Genomic DNA, 17942 nt, shown 5'->3' on the forward strand with positions numbered 1-17942 from the left:
TCCTAGTAATCCAAATGGCAAGGCCTACAAAGCGAGACTCCCCTCAGGATTCAATTAGGCAGAACTTCCCTTCTGTAAGGAAGTAGCTGAAAATCTTCAGAATTACATATACATGGCTCCATAAATCAAAAGTGAAAATGGGAGTCTGTTTGGGTCCTTCAGCCTAGTAGTTGGCCACCAATTCTTCTTTTGTTTTCCAAATAGGCAAATGGACTGTCCTTTCTTTTGGAAACCAAGGCCATGTCTCCTGAAGGTAGTTTAAGAATTGATGGAGTTATAATGTTTTTACCTACTTCTGAGGTCCTCAGAATCTTCAAAGTTTATATAATAATATAATATAATATATAACATTACAGTATATTATAATGTATAACACATATAATACCATAATATATATTATGATATATGATACTATAATGTGTAATGATATAATAAATATATAACTGCTTGTCTGTAGATTCTACTGGTCCAGTGTTATATGCCCAACACACAGTACCACTCACCACTCACCTTTATGTGCCTGCTTCTCACTGGAGCCTTCCTTTGCCTGGCCAACTTGAGTTTCCCACAGTCAGGTGTCCTTGCATTGGCTCCATTGGCCACAATCTTCACAGCTTAGGGGTGAACCTAACTGGAACAACAGGGCATGAAGAAACAGCAGACACACATACAGGAGAGCTGGGACCGGACGGCCCATGTGCTCTGGTGAAGACACCAAGCGCAGGCCAGAAACCCAGCATGTTTACCATATCCAGCTGAGCAAGGGCGTGAGTTTTCTGTCCACAGCTGAAGGAGGAAGCAGAGTTAGCGACTCTTGGTCAGGGGATTCTGGAGGGGAAATCGTCTCACAGTGTACACATGCAGGAGGAGGGATACATGGTTGATGTTTTTCCTCATACAGTATCAAAATCCACACAGGGGCCTGGAGAAAGTTTTGCTGTTCACACGGGTCTGAGGCATAGGAGTCCTGGACACTCCTGATCCCATGTCAACAGCATGGACTCACTCAGGCCTAGCTCTGATCACCACACTGTGGTCTTGGATCTTTCCAGTCTTTTGCTCAGCCTTTCCTAAACCTGTGCTGTAGTTAGGGAGAGTATGGTTACTCTCCTTCCTTCCACAGGAGCCATAGCTACACCCGAGGCTGAAGACCCTCCCCTCCTCCCCTGATATCGTCCAATGAGCTTCCGTCTATTGTTTTGATGTTCCCATCTCGAAGGATGCAAACTACTGGAACTTACCATTAGAAAGTAATCCCTTAACATCAGTTAAAGAACCTCATACTAGTGGTCCTGGTTATAGTGGCTCACGTCTGCAAGTCAGGAGCCCCAGGGAGAAGGGTCACTGCAAACCCCAGGCCAGAATGGGCTATGCATGACTTCCAAGACCATTGGGTTGCACACTGAGGCCCTGTTTCACAGAAGAATATGCATACTAGTATACACATGAATTTCCAATTCATTGTCTTGTAAAAATGAAGAAAAAAATCATAAGAATATTTCTTTTTAATCCCTGTATCTGAGGAGTTGGACTTTGGAATCTCAAAGTATTATTTTCCTCCTTAGTGTAAAACACTTGTAATTAAGTGTTATCCTAGCCCACACACCACACTTGTGGTCTTATTTCATATTACACATCACAGACTCCTAGGTAAGAGGTCTTAAGTCTTTTTTTTTTTAACATTTCTGAAGTAATGTATTTTATAAGCATGAATAAGTAATAACATAAGTTTGTTTTGTTTTATTTTGTTTTACTTCTTGACAGCCTTTTTATTTCTTAATTGTCAATGCATTGATCAAATTACAACAAAGGGCATCTAAATTTAGATACAAACCTTTATCTTCTCTCTATAAAGCATTTGTTTGTTCATGTGTGGGCATGCCTTTGTGTGCATGTGTGTGTGTTTGTGTGTCTCTATGTGCATATCTGTGTTTGTGTATATGTTTATCTGTGTGTTTGTCATGTATCTGTGTATGTGTGTGTACATGTCTGTATATGCCTATGCATGTGTGTGTTAGTGGATATCTGTGCTGTTATGAGTGTATATGATGTGTGTGCTAGAGGATGTCTGTGTTTTGTATAAGGTTGTGGTGTGTGTGTGTGTGGTGTCATTGGATGTCTGTGGCAGTGAACTAAAGGCTTCATTTATCTTCCTTTTCCATTAGATCAGTGATATATGTGATGGGAAATGCATCTGGATGCCTCCATTTTTTCAGTTCTGTTTTTCTATCTTCCTGTAATACTTCTTTCCTGGATACTTTACAGGAAAAAAATTAAATTACGCTAATAAATTTGAGAAATTTGAATCCTGTAGGGTTTTTTTTCCTACCAAGTCTTGAGGCAGTTTTGTGACTATATTGGAAACTTGCAATATGACAGCTCTTTCTTTCAAGATCCATAATCTATCTACTTTCAATCAAATTCTTATTTGCTTTTATTTTTTATTCATTTCCTTCTAAGAAGCAAAAAAATTTGTTGGAAATTTTTACAAAAGTAGCACTATCGTAGACAAAAATGTGTAACCTAATCTGTCGATATATAAGTTAAAGACCACGATCAAAAGGGGGGAATTTCTTGATACTATGTAGTTATTGATAGCACACAGAGTAACTCAGAACACAACACAGGGAGCTCAACTTTTAAGTTTATTTATGTTAGTTCATTGTCCATGGCCATCTTCCACGTAGTAATTGCTTTAAGTGGTTTTATATACCTAGGTGTCTATGTCACTCAATCCCAGTATTTGTCCTGTGATGCTTGGGCTAGAACTCCAGAGCCATGTATCTGCATTGTCAGGTTTCCTGTTGGCTCCACAGTTAGAGAGTGGGGGAGGAGAAACTCTGCTTTGTGTTGTTTGCTCCAGTGTCACTTAGGAACATAGCTGCCGCCGCCACAGCTGAATCTGGTTTGTACTTGATCTAATATTTATGGACCAGCTTTATCATAGCCTTTAAGTGTCTCCAGCACCAGGCAGTTGCCATCAATGCCTCTGTTCACAGGTTTACCCATAGTCCCCCACAGCCTCTCCTGGGAAACCAAAGACTTCAGCACTAGATAAAAATCCTGTCCTAAGCGGTCAGCACTTCCTGTCCTTGGGACTCTCTTCTAATGATACCTTTTTGAAACTATTCTAACCTTGGATCTCTGTTTTGCTACCCGGTGATACCTGAAATTCTGTGGCTTATTTAAACTAACTTGCAGCAGGTGAACTTACTGTCCTCAACTTTCTATACAAGTTCCAGGTAAGCTGAAAAACAAATTAAGCCAAAGTTAATAGGCTCCACTTGATTTTGTTTATCTTAGTGTTCCTGAAGAATTACAAAGGAAGGAGGGAGGAGAGGGTCAAGGAGAAACTCAAAGCATTTCCTTTAAAATTAGGAACAAATCAAGTATGGATGGCCACTTTCTCCCCGCCTAGTTAACATAGTGCTGGAAGTCTTTCCTAGCTCACTAAGACAAGTGAAGGCAATAAAGAAGATACAAAGAAGGAGCCAAAGTATCATTATTTGCAGATAATATGGTTCTGTACATAAAAGACCCTAAAGAGTGCACAAGAAATATCTCACACCTGATAAACACACTCAGAAAAGTAGGAGGATTCAAATCTAACACTAAACACACACACACACACACACACACACAAATGACAAGCATACTAACTAAGAAACAAGGGAAACAATCAAGTTTACAATAGCCTTTAAAAAAACATGATATAAACCTAAGGAAGTAAAAGACTTGTACAATGAAAACCTTAAGACACTGACAAAAGGACACTGAAGATTCTACCAGGAGATGGGAAATGCCCCATGCTCATGGATCGACAGGGTTAATACAGTGAAACAGCCATCCTACAAAAAGCAATGTGCAGATTTAATGTAACCCCTATTAAAATTCAAGTACAATTCTTTACAGGAAAAATATCTTAAATGCAAAATGAAAATACAAAAGACTCAAAACAGCCAAATCCTAAACTGTGAAAGGATGGATTTCAAGTTATACTCAGGATATACTCACAGGACTTTATATCCGAACTCTTGATTTGCTTTCTACTGGTGTGATAAAAACATCTTGACCAAAAGCAACTTGGGAAGAAAAGGGCTTATTTCTCCCCACATAATAAAGTCCTTCATGAAGGGAATTAAGTGCGCCAACTCAAGAGTAGAAGCCTGAAGGCAGGAACTAAAGTTGAGGCCATGGATGGACGCCACTTATTGGCTTGGTTCCCACGGCTTGCTCAGCCTGCTTCCTTATACAACCTTGGACCGCTCATGCATGGGTGGCACCGTTTGCAGTGAGCTGGGCCCTTTCACATCCGTCATTGATCAAGAAAATGCTCTACACATTTGCCTACAGTCTGATGAGTGTATTTTCTCAATATATATTTATCTTCCTAAACAACTCTGGCTCATGTGAAGTTGACAAATATGCAACCCAGACAGCAGACCCCTTGTCCTACTGAACATTGACATCATCATTAATGCAGAAGCCTTCCTCTTTTTTGTTTCTCTCAGGATCTCAGATTAATATCAGTGTCACACTTTAAGACATGGTATAACTTTTGAAGTCCCACAGTGTTTCAAAGTTTAGTCTCTTTAAAGTACTTAAAGTCTCTCCAGGATTCCAAAGTTTGGGCCCCTTTAAAATCACAAACACTTTACAAATTTCTTAGTCCAAGAGTGAAGAAGCAGGCACAGTCACAATAAAAATCAAAGCAAACCCAATTTTAACAGTGGAAATTAAATCCTGTAGCTCAACGTCCCACATCTGGAATTAACTCAGATCTTGGCCTGGGCAGCTCTACTTCTCTGGCTCTGCCACCCACAGCTCACATAGCTCTATTCATTTGCTCTAATAATATATTACTATTAACATAATCAAAGAGCACAAAAGCAACCCAAGTTTTAAAAGGGAACCAACAAGAAGAAAATTTTCCCAAAAAGAGGCATACTGATAGCCAAAATATTCCTAAAAACTATTAAAACCATTAATTATTAGGAAAATAGACATCAAAATCACAGTGAGCTTTTCCTTCTCTGAGGATACAATGATAACATCAAAAGGACAAAGGATGACACATATTGATAAGAATGGGGAGGAAATGGAAATTTTATGTACTGTTGCTGCAGATACAAAGCAGGACAGCCATTGAAGAAAACAGAACGGATGCTCCCTGTGAAGCAAAGGATACAACTGCCACCCAACACAGGAACTACATTATTGGCTATATATGAAAGTAAATGAAATAATGGTGTTGAAAACAGGTACAGGAACTCCCATGTTATTACAGTAATATTTGCAATAGCTAAGACACAGACTCAAAGTACCCATGAACAGATGAGCAACAGAAGAAAAAGTAACATTTGAACAGAATGCAGTGTTTTTTATTGTAAAAAAAAAATTCTGACATTTGCAGCAATATGGATGAAATTACAAAACTTTATGTTAAGTGAAGTAAGACAGACATTGAACAAACACTGTAATTCACAAACACAAAATATTTCAAAAGTTGCTATCTAAAAAAATAAAAGGTAGAGCATCAGTTATTACAGAGAGAGAAGTGGCGAAGAAAAGAGAGATGGCAGGGCTGATAGTTGCAGTTACATAGGAAAATTACACAGTTCTGTTTCATAATCGTGAAGTTATAGTTAATAATAATGTGCTACATATTACTAAATAGCTAGAGGGAGGGATTTTTGAATATTCCTGCCAGAAAAAAAATAAATATTTGTGATAGATATGCTAATTACACTCATTTGATGATACAATATATACATCTACAGAAGCTCTGTGCACAATGGATACTTAAAATGACTACAGATCAATTATAAATAAAAAAATTTAAGGGCAGAACCCCAACATTCCACGAAACAGAATTTATCATCTTATTAGGGAAGATTAAAAACTATTATTACAAACGGAAAATTTCCTGTGTGAGATGAAACGCAAGGAGGGGACAAGTGAGGAAGTGAGTCAACGCAGGCTGTGCAGTGGATCGGCTGCTGAACCGATGTAGCTGGAGAGGAGACCGGGGAGTCTGGGAAAGCCGAGAGAAGCAGAGAAAGTGCCGTCTTTGCAGCCTTGAGCAGGTGTCCTTGCGCCGCACGCAGAATTAAGAGAGCAACATCACCTTGACTCTCATTTCTCTCAAAGAAGGCAAGGAATTCTTTCTTTTCTTCTATTTCTTCTTTTCCCTCCCTTTTCTCTCCCCCCCGCCCCTTTTTTCATTTCCCCAGAGTTTTCTACATCAGCCAGGGTTGTCTCCACCTTGCTCTGCAGTCCAGACTATTACCCCCCTTCCCCAAATCATAATTGTCATACGCCAGCTTCTCTGGTACCGTGGTTACCATGACAACTGACAACAAACTCACTAACTCTGGAGGCTTATGCCACATCTATTTGTTGTATACAATCCCTGGTCTCCGGTTGACAAAACCGTGAGTGTGTTATTCTGTCCGGTCCTCACAATAGCCCTGTGAGGTGGTCAGGGAGCATCACGGTTAATAGGGGTGACATCCAGGTCCGTGCTTTCTGCATCCTAACCCAGGACACCCTTCGCTTTGAGATGCACTGAGCTCCGGATGGAGAGCAAAACAGCCCCCCAGCTTACAACCGTTGACTGTTGACTGTCCATCGGGCTTGCAAACACAGTTCATTCAGACTTGAGACGTCATGCCTGTGCTCAGCGAGGAAACACGCCGAAGCCTGCCTTGGAATCGGCATCAAAGGGACGAGGAAGACAGAGCAAGAACATCTTGAACAAGGGTTTGCTGCTCGATTCTCGCCGGACAAGGTTGGGTAGTCTAACCTCGAAACAGCAAAGTGTAGGAGAAGAGAAAGCTGTTCAGAGGACCTTGTCGTCCAGCAGTTTATTGATTCCCTCACAAATCCTCTTGAGATTGGGCCTGCAGTTCCCATGTGGACCATAGAGAGTGGAAAGGAACTCCACATCAGCGAAGTGGTTGAAGACATGGTTTATGCGCCCGTGGGTTCTGGGTGTCAAATGGCGCCGCACGAGTTCGTGTGCGAGGTCCTTGCACTCGTGCAGCAGCTTGGAGAGCACGTTCGTGTCGAAGGTGTACTCTACCTCGTAGAAGCTGACCATGGTCATGGCGGTCTGGTTCAGCTTCTTGCGGAGTTTCTCCACAACGATAACCTCCTCCGGGCTGAACTGTTTGTTCCGGTAGAGGATGCCGATTTTGATCGCCACCTTGATGGAATCTTTCATGATCTTGTGGGCCTCCTTCTTGCTGCGGGTGTGTTCTTCCGTGACTTTGTACAGCTCATCAAAGATCTCGCTGCTGGTGTCGTCGATCAACATGCTGGCCACAGTTTTGCTGGCTATTTTACTCAGGATCTTCTTCTGGGCTTGAAGGGCAAGACTCTTTGAACTAAACACACTAGGACCTATGGTAAAGAAATAAATGCAGGAATATGTTACATTTAAAAAAAACAAACAAACATGTAACACATTAAGGTGAACTTACCTTAGAGCAAAAACTCATGTCTGTATGTACAACTGCCTAATTAAACAACACCTCCATATCGTCCCAAGTGCTTAGATTACAGGTACGTGTCACTGTGCCCTGCTTACTGTGCTTTTTTTTTTATTAACTCTAAATTACATTTATTTATCCAGGCATGATGGGGCATGCTTCTTAATCCCAGTATGCAGGGAGGCAGAGGCAGGTGGATCTCTGTGAGTTCAAGGCCAGTCTGGTCTACAAAGAGAGTCCAGAACAGCCAAGTCTACACAAAGAACCCCTATCTTGAAAAGAAATTTATTTATTTATTTATTTATTTATTTATTTATTTATTTATCGTGTTGTGCACTTGTGTGGCATGTGTGTTATGGTCACAGGACAGTTTGTGGGAATCATCTCTCTCCTTCTACCGTGTGTGTCCCAAAGATTACATTCAGTTTATCAGACTTGGTGGCAAACACCTCCATAACCGCTGGATGAATCTCAACAGCCCTCATGACTGCTTTTTTGTTGTCATCACTGTTGTTTTGTGGTTTGGTTTGTTTGTCTGCTTTTGCTTTGTTTGCTTTTTGAGACAGGGCTTCTCCGTGTAGCCCTGGTTGTCCTGGACTCACTTTGTAGACCAGGCTGGCCTTGAACTCACAAATATGTACCTGCTTCTGCCTCCCGAGCGCTGGAATTAAAGGCGGGTGCCACCACATCTGGTTTCACCACTGTTCCTGACAGCATAAAGACAGATACTTTATGGGGAAACAGACATCCACAGTGCCAGACCACACACTGCCCTGCCCTCTTCACATACACCTGCTCGTCCTGAGAGCTTGCTATGTCACTCCTGCTCCTCCTCCTGTGGAGGTGTCTTCCTCTCCCCCAGACCAGATCTTAACCATTTTAGACCTGCTTCATGCATGAGGCCTCTCTGACCAGACTACTTACCAAAGAGTTCCCCATAACTGCTGGCACCACAGAAACTACTCAATTTTGCAACTTACACAAGAGAGAATTACTGCATACCGGAAGCGGTCACGCTCATTCCCAGGCACATATGGACAGTTGATCACCACAGTACTTTTTTTTTTTTAAACTGAATCTCAGGATCCATGTTTTACCGAGTCTAAGATATATTGTTTTCACTTTCAAGATCTTGGAAAGTATGGCACACTACAGATACCAGCAGCTGGTGTGTGGTGTTTGCAGTTGCCTGTATGTACAACAACTCATACACTAGATGTCAGAAGTTTGGGAGAAAGTCCAAAGAACTCTGTTGGGAAATGTTACCTAACCAATGCTTCCTTGCTTGCTCTTCATGTGCTTATTTAGTTGCTTATTTTTATTTTTGAGATGGAGGGGGTGTGTCTCACAGTGGGTAGGAATTTAGCTCAGTGGGGGAGCATTCCTTAACAAGCACAAGGCTTTGGACATGATCCCACAACACAAGAATATATATATTCACAAAGACACAGGGTCTCACTATGTAGCTGGTCTGGAACTTCCTATGTAGTATGAGTTAGACCTGAACTTAAGACCCTCCTGCCTCTGCCTCCCAAGAGCTGGGGTTCTGTGTATCACCATGCCCAGGTCACTAATGCTCTTGAGGGGCCCAGAATGGTACTGCATGGGAAGTGAAAATAGCAACAAATGATGAACCGAACATGCCTTGGATGGTTAGCACACGGAATGAAACTTGGGAAAGCCACAGCCAATGTCTTTTGTTCTTATCCACTTTGTGAATGAAGGAGAGCATGTGTGTGTTTTTTTCTTAACTCCTACAACACTATGTCTACATAAGCCTATCCTGAATTTGTTGAAATACTCTACAAAGTACAACTGGTCTATGTAGCCCAGGCTGACTTTGATCTTGCAATATTTCCACTTCTGCCTCCTTGGTGCTGGGGTTATAATGGCTTGACACTTGACTCACCCACGGAGCTTTAATTTCACATAGGTTCTTAATGCTAAACACTTCGCTAACCCATCATGATTACCTACAACCAAAGTGTTCAAGTAAGTTGAAATCTAAGGAAGATTCTAGAGGCAACAAATCTCCAAGAGTTGATAATTTTCTTCTAGCAGACACAGTGCTCATACCAAGACTAGCCTGAGTTCAATATTTATTCATCTTTAAAAACTAAAGTGTCAGTAGGAACACATCCCTAAGTGGCTTGTGGAATAGTGGGTTAGGGTACATTGATTAAAATACATTATCATCCATGTGAGTTTCAGATTGGCTCTTTGTCTGGGAAGGTTCTCCACTCCAGAGCCACAAATTCCTTTAAAGTTCTCCCTAAGAGGAAACGCCGTGCTTGAACAATGGAAAGAAGGAAGATCAGCATGCCTTGGCTTTGTGCTTCTTCCCTGGCAAATGAATTTGAACAAAGTCTGCACAGAGAGAGGATGCAGAGAAGTCAGGAGGGGAATTTGTGTCTGGAAGTCTGCTCCTTCAAGACTCTCTCTGAAACGAGTAGGTGATGCGTGTTTGTGCTAAGGAGGAGGAGCACAAATGTGAGGCCAGCCTGGGGTATTGAGAAACCTCAAAACAAGACAGGAAATCAGGCACAGAGGTGGCTCAGCAGTTAACAAGACAGTATGGCTGCTCTTGCAGAGGGACCCGAGTTTAGTTTCTAGGACCCATAGCAGGCAGCTTGCAACTGCCTGGAACTCTGTCTCCAAAGGATGGGCTCTTCTGGCCCCTTGGGCACCTGTACTCATGCAGACAGACAGACAGTTTAAAATAAAATAAATTTGGTTTTTTAGACAAAGAAGTGAGCCTTGTGAAGAAAAAAAGAGTCCCTCGATTAAAATAATTTGAAGAATATGGGGTATTACATGAAATGAAATGGATTATTTTCTGTGAGGCTTCATAAATACATTAAGGTTTTCTATCAATTCCAAGAGAAGAAAGAAATAGTTGGCAGAGACACGCCTGCTCCCACCATGGTGTCTCTGTACCAGGGCTTGGAACTGATGCTGTTTTATGTGACAAGACAGATAGGTTAAGTTAAGGGTCTTGAAGTAGAGGGATTGTGTTGTTCTAGTCACAGGCCCATGAGCTGGTGTGTTGTAAGTGAAAGATGAGGGAGAAGGGAACAAAGGAGAAAGTGGTTTGAGAGTGAGAGGCTGGGGTGACATGTCTGCTGGCTTTGCAGATGGAGAGTGAGACACAAGCCAAGGAATCAGTGGCCTGTAGAAGCAAGATGAAGCATTCCTCCCTCTATCCTCCAAAATCCCTGTAAATCTACTTCAGATTTCTGAGTTCTGGAAACATGAAGACAGACTACTAGCACTGTAAGCCTTGATGTTTAGGGTGAGTTGCTACGGCAGCAGTAAGTTAATTCGAGTAGGTTTTTCACCATGATACCAAGCCTTTAGATGGTTTCACTAATGCTTTTGGCCATCTCTCTTGAATAACAAATTATTTATATACAAATAAACAGGATTTACAAACTTCTACTCTCAGAACTCAAGAGGGTTGGAGTATGAACATCTCCAAAGACTTGAAGATTACAAGCAGAAGAAACTAAATGTTATATACCATCCAAAGCACCAGAAGAACCTTTAAAGAAAACAAAACAGGGGCTGGAGAGATGGCTCAGTGTTTAAGAGCACTGACTGCTCTTCCAGAGGTCTTGAGTTCAATTCCCAGCAACCACATGGTGGCTCACAACCATCTGTAATGAAATCTTCTGGCCTGCGGGTGTATATGCAGGCAGAGCACTTTATACAGGGTAATAAATAAATAAATCTTTATTTTTTAAAGGAAAACAAAACAAAAGACCACATCACCAAGTAGATTACCACAGGACCACAAATTTTTGCATTACGAGTGATCACGAATGTGCTCCAACACAGATGCCTTATACACTTCATCCTGTTAGATGCCTAGGAAAGAAGGCCCTGTGGTCACTTTATTGAGTTATAGATTGCTACGTCGTTTTGCTCTTGATAGGTCACCACGTCAGATATTGGCAAGGGTTTAAGATGTCCTGCAGGAGAGATGACCCCATGGTTTTGTTTACTCACCCAACCACAAACTTACTAGGCGCACACACACAAACATTAAGTATACATATGAATATGCATGACACATCCTGCGGTATGCATTATGGGAAGCAGCAGAAAGGATTAATAGTAAAATCGAGACAATCTGATGGACAATACATTTGGACAACTCCCAGAGACCTACTAGGGAAGGGGTACATAATGCTACTAATAACTTAAGGGAGTGTGGACCCTCCTATAGGCTATAGTCCTATTCAGTGATGTTTTGCACATGAAAATTCTGGGCTTTTTCTAGCCATACTTCTGTATTAGCATTCTACAGAGTAATCATGTTTGTAACATACCAGGAAAAGACTGCAGGTTATAAGGAAAAACATGAGTTAATTTTGGGGAACCAAGGTCAGGGGGTAAGCTGATTAGAAAACTACACTTCACTGTGGCTAGTGGCAAACACCAAAATATCCAGAATAGGTATTGGTAAAATTTAATTTTTCATCTCTATATGCAACAATCCTTAGGAAAGTGCTTTTGGTTGGGGATAATTCCATTAGTTTTCTCTGAACAAGGGTAAGGAAGGGCCAATTTATATGCCTCAGAATTTCTGACTACAGTCTGACAGTGGGGATGAGGTAGTCTAGAGAGAGAACACCAAAGATGCTCTAAGTGGACACTTCAGTGTAGGAGAAGGCCTGGGGGCCTCACTGAGTTGCTGCTTTAAAAAAAAAAATGTTCAGCCAGAGCACAAGTTATGCTTCCGTATTTCTAGAAAACACGAAGCTCTCCCAGATGGTGAAATGTCATGCCGACAGTGACAAACAGCAGGAAAGTCTTACCAAGCTTGGTGAGTGGGCAGGAAAGAAACAGAGGAGCCTAGTGAGGATGAGGTAATAAACTTTGGGAGGGATGAAGTAACTGAAGGTCGGAAGAGACATTAGACCCTGAGCTGTCACCAGAGCTCAGGAAAGTGCTCTTGAGCATCACCGGATGTGGGGGCGGAAAGGCCAGAGCACAGCTATTCTGCCCTCCCCCCCCCCCTCCTCCCACTTGTCCCCCTCCCAGGACTCCAATTCTCTGCCTTTGTCACGTCTCTAAAATGTGACTGGAAAGCTTGCATATTAAGTGCAGAGAGCCATATTAAAATTACGCAACAGAGAATTATTTGTAATAGCAAGCAAACAGCATCACTTCTTTTCCATTGACAGTTCAAGATGACAGCCGGAAAGAGACTTAACTGCAGAATGTTAAGTAGAAGTTGACAGTGGACATGGTGCCCAGATGGAGGCAATGCGTGCTGTTTAGTGAGACCATCTGTCAAGGCCGGGAATCAAGTGTACAAGGAGAGTGGGTGGCGAGACCACAGCCACAGAGAAGGTATTGCTCAGGGCGGAGGAGCTCAGAGGCCATGGCTTTGGCTACCAGTCACTTACATTTCAGCCCAGGGAAAGGCATCCTGAGCAGGGCAGGCTCGCAAACAACTCTGAACTTTAATAACTTCCGCAGTGAGTTCAAAAAAATGTCTCTGTGAGACACAAAAGTGAAGGCTGAGGACTATGTTCTGAGGATGCAAATACATATGAGTGGACTGAGAGATGGCACAGTCGATGACTGTTCTCCTCAAGAGGTCCTCCACAGACGCATCTCCAAGGTTTCAGATCTAACACGATCTGGTAAGAAATTAGCCGCAAAGCCAGGCATGGTAGTACCCACTAGTAATTTTAGCGCCAGGGGGCTGAGGCAGGAGGATTGCTCTGAGTTTGAGGTAAGCCTGGGCAACATTTTAAAAACATATCTTAACAGAATAAAAGATGCCCATAAACATTTCAAAAATTAATAGCATTACAAATGATATGGATTTCCAACGGCGTCTCTTGCTTTGAGCTATTCCCAAATGGCAATGGGAAACCGGGGCGACTTGGTAGACAATTACACGTATTTTGGTTTTGATCCTGTCGTTTGGGCGACAGAGAGGGAAATGAGCAAGCACGCCAACAGCTTTGGAGGGAGAGGAAGGTTAAAGACAATACTGTTTCATGTAGCCCGAGAGAGACTGGGTTGGGTAGGAGGACATTAAAATGTCACCAGCTGAGACTAGAAAAGCCAGCATAAGAGGTGAACTCAGTCCTGAGTGCCACGTGCTTGTGTGCATCGGCATGAAGGTGGAAATAAAGGCAAACAGGCCGAAGTACCGGGGCACCTCAAATCTCACTTGTCTGGCCCCGGGGCCCCCATGTTTCCCATATACCCCCGGTTGTTTTCTAATAAGAATGGAAACATGGACTCCCTGTAACAGCCAGTTAGCGACCCTGAAGGATAAGCTAGCAAGCGTTTATCCTGCTAAAGAAGGTTGTCTATTCCCCTTGGAGCCATGCTCTGTTCATTTTGGGATTCCCTGTCCCCTTTGTGGCCCACCACCAGACCACCCCTAATCACCCACCTAGAAAATGGATGTTTTTAAGCCTATGCAATGGAGGGAAGGCAGATTTGGGTGATGCTGGGCAGAGTGAAGGGTAGAATAAGAAGAGACTGACTTATGAGGCTATATTCACAGAGCGAGGGGTTTACATATTAGCAGCTTTCACCTTCTTTGTCCTACAGCCAGTGCCCCAACTTTGAGCTTGACACTCAGGAACCCTGAAATCTAAGCTGTAGCTCCTCCATCAAGCTTGCAAACAGACTGAGTTTGACTTTTCCTACGGTAGCTGCTCAGTCCTGGGAGTTAATTAATTAACCCAAAGACAGGAGTGGGGATTCAGGTGTTGGGGAGACAAAGCACGAGGAACTGCCCTGCCTGTATTAAACATTCAGGATGCTGAGGATGCACAAACAAAGGCCACAGCAGTCCAAGCATAAACAGACTCAGATTGCTGCAGAACCCGAGTCCGAGCAACTGCATCAGGAAACCAGTGTTTTATGACTGTCCATATGAAGACCAAGGCTTTCCACCCTGTTTCTCGGAGGGGTTGTTTTGTTTTCCTCCCCTGCCCCAAATACCTATCATTTGGGTAAAATGAAGTGATTTTGGCTCTCAGTTTACTATCTCATCTTTTCTTACCCACCTCAGCCAACAGCCACCCTACACCGAGGGATCTGTGACTCAAGCCACTATTCTGTACCCGAGGCGGAGTGGACCACACATTTGATCTTCACGGTCCTGCAAGAGAAGGCCCGTGTGCTTGAGCTCATAAACTAAGAGACTTGAGGCTCAGTGGGTGTCAGCAGTTCAGTCAGAACTAGTCAGCAGCACAGCTCCAGGGCCCAAGTTTACAAGACTCTGGACAGAGCCTGCAACCTTCGCCTTCGCGCATCTTCTTTCAAAAAATGGCCTTACTTCCTGTGGTTGTTTGAATAAGAACCCCCCATAGGCTCATATATCTGGATGCTTGAGCCCTGGTTAGTGGAAGTGTTCTGAGAAGGACTAGGAGGCGTGGCTTTATTGGAGGTGTCACTGGGGAGTGGCTCTGAGGTTTCAAAACCCCATGCTGTTCCCAGGCTCGGTCTCTCTGTCTCTGTCTCTGTGTTTCTGTCTCTGTCTCTGTCTGTCTCTGTCTCTGTCTCTGTCTCTGTGTCTCTGTGTCTCTGTCTCTGTCTCTCTCTCTCTCTCTCTCTCTCTCTGTCTGTCTGTCTGTCTGTCTCTCTCTCTCTCTCTCTCTCTCTCTCTCTCTCTCTCTCTCTCTCTCTCTCTCTCTCCACTCCCCTACCCCTGCCTGCTGCCTGCGGATAAGATATGGGCTCTGAGCTACCGCTCCAGGGCCCCTGCCGCTACACTTCTGCCATGGACTCACCTCTGAAACTGTAAGCACATCTCCAATTAAACACTCTCTTTTATAGTTTGCTTTTATAGCCACGGTGTCTCTTCACAGCAACAGAACAGTGACTAAAAAAGCTCCTTAATGATTGGGAATTCTTATGTGGAACATTAAATGGACCTTAATTTAAATCTGCATCTTGCTGCAAAAGCTAATATTTCTCATCTAACACGAAAAAGTCAGCATCGTGACAGAATGATGCCATATTTGCCAGAAGGTGGAGATAGATAATTTTCATTTTTGAACAGAGTTGTGTCTGTTTTAACAGAAGTCATCTAGTTTGCTTTTTGTTTTTGTTGATTTTATAGCTAGCTCTGAAAAGTAAATCCATAGCTGGTCATGTTTCTTTACCAGAACTATTTGAAGCTGCTCTCTGTGAGGTTCACTAGAGACTGAATCACGTTGAACTTGAGAGGTTAATTCTGACGATCTGAGAGAGATTTTTATACCTCAGAGGAGAGCCCATCAGTAAAGCCAGCATCTATTTAAATAATTACTTTAAACAAAGCCTAGTTAATCTCCATCTTTGCATGGAGTAGCTGGTATCCCTTTAAAGGGGAGGTTATCATCAGTGTCCTTACTCGTTGAGGTACTTTACACCTATAACGGATCATATCCTGCATCAGTTCTATGATGTACACAATAGAAGCAGCACTTTACACTCAGGGACACCAAGGAAAGAGGAAGTGAGGCTACTTCTCTAAATCCACCATGCAGGAAGTAACAGAGTTGGGTGCTGCAGTCTTCCCCATCATCCTAGGTTTCACCCTAAGCTAAACACATACTATTCCAATACACACTGAACTTCCATGCCTGGATGAAAAAAAAAAAACAATTAATTTCAATGCTTTTTTCAATTTCTTCCCACTTTAAAATGAAGACTGATTGGTTTTTTTTTTAAATCTCTCTCAGAAGAATTAATTTTTAAAAAAGAACTGGAGTTGGAGAGGTGGTTCAGTGGTTAAGGGTGCTTGCTGCTCTACCACGGGGACCAGCGTTCAGATCCCCACTCCCTCAGCAGCTGCTCACGAACACCTATAACTCCAGCTCCAACAGTCCAGACACCCTCTCCTGGCCTCCATAAGCACATGTATGTGTATCACACAGACCTGCACATATGTGGACACACACACACACAACAGCAGCAGCAGCAACAACACAAATCTTTAAACCAAACCAACAAAGCACTTCAAGCATATAGATAAAATAGAAGAAAATATAACATGTACATGGCCAATATCTTAAAAAAAAACAATTCTCTTATAATAATTTTTAAAATGTATTGTTGTTGTGTATATGTGATGTATGTAGGGGGGGGGTGCATGTGCCAAAGCCTACATCTGAAGGTCTGAGGGACAACTTTGTCTAGTCTGGTCTCTGTTCCACCTTTCTATAAGTTCTGGGGATTTACTTGGATCCTGAGGTCGTGAAGCAAGCACTTGGCCATATGGCCAGCCCAAGAACAGTTCTTAATATTTTGCCTTCCAACACAGTCGGGGGTGGAGTTCTCTTTGTTTTCAACTTCTGTTTCCCTCTCTTCGAATCTAACTGATACGAGAGGATGATGTGTTTGTCTGATCTGATTCTTACAGATGGGTGACTTTAAACTTTTCATAAAAGGTGTCCCATGAACCCATAAACACTTCATTCAACAGCGTGCTTTCAGGACCTACCTAATAGGAGTATATCTGTGTGTTTCCTGTTGCTGGACACTGAACTCCATTACGCTCCCCAAGCTCTCACAGCAGTCTGCCAGATTCGACACCTAGTACATGCTTGCCAAGTCTTGCCGCAAGTGCTGTCAATTGGTCTCCAAGGAGACTGCGCTAATTTTCACTCCTAGCAGTAGTTGAGTTCCTGGGGTTACACTTCATCATCAATGGCCCACCTCTTACATTTTTGTCCATCTGAATGTTACAAAAATGGTATTTTCTTTTAACATGCATTGCTCTCAGCCAGTAGTTTTATCTTTCACTATGGTATACAGCAGATTTAAACTTTAACGTACGTTGGCCAACAATTCCCTTGATTTATTTTTTTTTAAATCTCATCTTAAAAATTTCTTTCCTGCCATGGTGTAATAAACATCTCATGTATCTTTTAGGATGTTAAGGTTTTGCTTTTTAGATTTAGACCTTCAACCCACCTGGGAAATATATGTGCATATGTTATGGGATTTGGATTACTATTCTCCACACAATTTATTCTTTTTGGTTAAATAGTGCATCCTTCTTGCTACTGGCCTGTCAGGCCACCTTCCTCCTCCTCCTCCTCCTCCTCCTCCTCCTCCTCTTCTTCTTCTTCTTCTTCTTCTTCTATATTTCTGAATTTTTTAGTGTATCTGTTTGGTATACTTTGGTAACAATACCACCTCTTAATTGCTGGCACAGGAGGTAAGTATTCTAGTTAATTCTGTTTAGAAACTGTCTTGACTGCTCTTTTACTCTCCTATATGAACTTTCAAATCATTTGCTCAAATGCATAATATCTATAAGAACTAATAACAGAACTCGGCAAGCTAAGTCACTTGGAGATAACTACAGAAGAACCCAATCGTTAGCAGCCCTCTAGAAACTCTAAGGACGGGACGATGAGATGGCTGTGGGAGCTAATGGCCCGAGTGACAATCCCTGCCCCGGAAGCCATACATTCTGAC

At 42.5% G+C, this 17942-nt stretch overlaps 1 protein-coding gene across 1 annotated transcript in view; it reads right to left on the reverse strand.

Annotated features, from left to right (window-relative positions):
* Positions 1–5359: 5359 nt before the first annotated feature.
* The window catches only part of TNFAIP8L3 (TNF alpha induced protein 8 like 3), a 39684-nt gene continuing 27101 nt past the window's right edge, over positions 5360–17942 (reverse strand). Inside the window, exon 2 of the mRNA XM_084784325.1 lies at positions 5360–7404. Coding sequence (XP_084640451.1) covers positions 6842–7404 — 563 coding nt within the window. The 3' untranslated portion in view covers positions 5360–6841. The remainder of the gene's footprint in view (positions 7405–17942) is intronic.

The sequence above is a fragment of the Acomys minous genome (genome assembly GCF_964271855.1).
Source record: "Acomys minous genome assembly, chromosome: 5".
NCBI classification, from domain to species: domain Eukaryota; kingdom Metazoa; phylum Chordata; class Mammalia; order Rodentia; family Muridae; genus Acomys; species Acomys minous.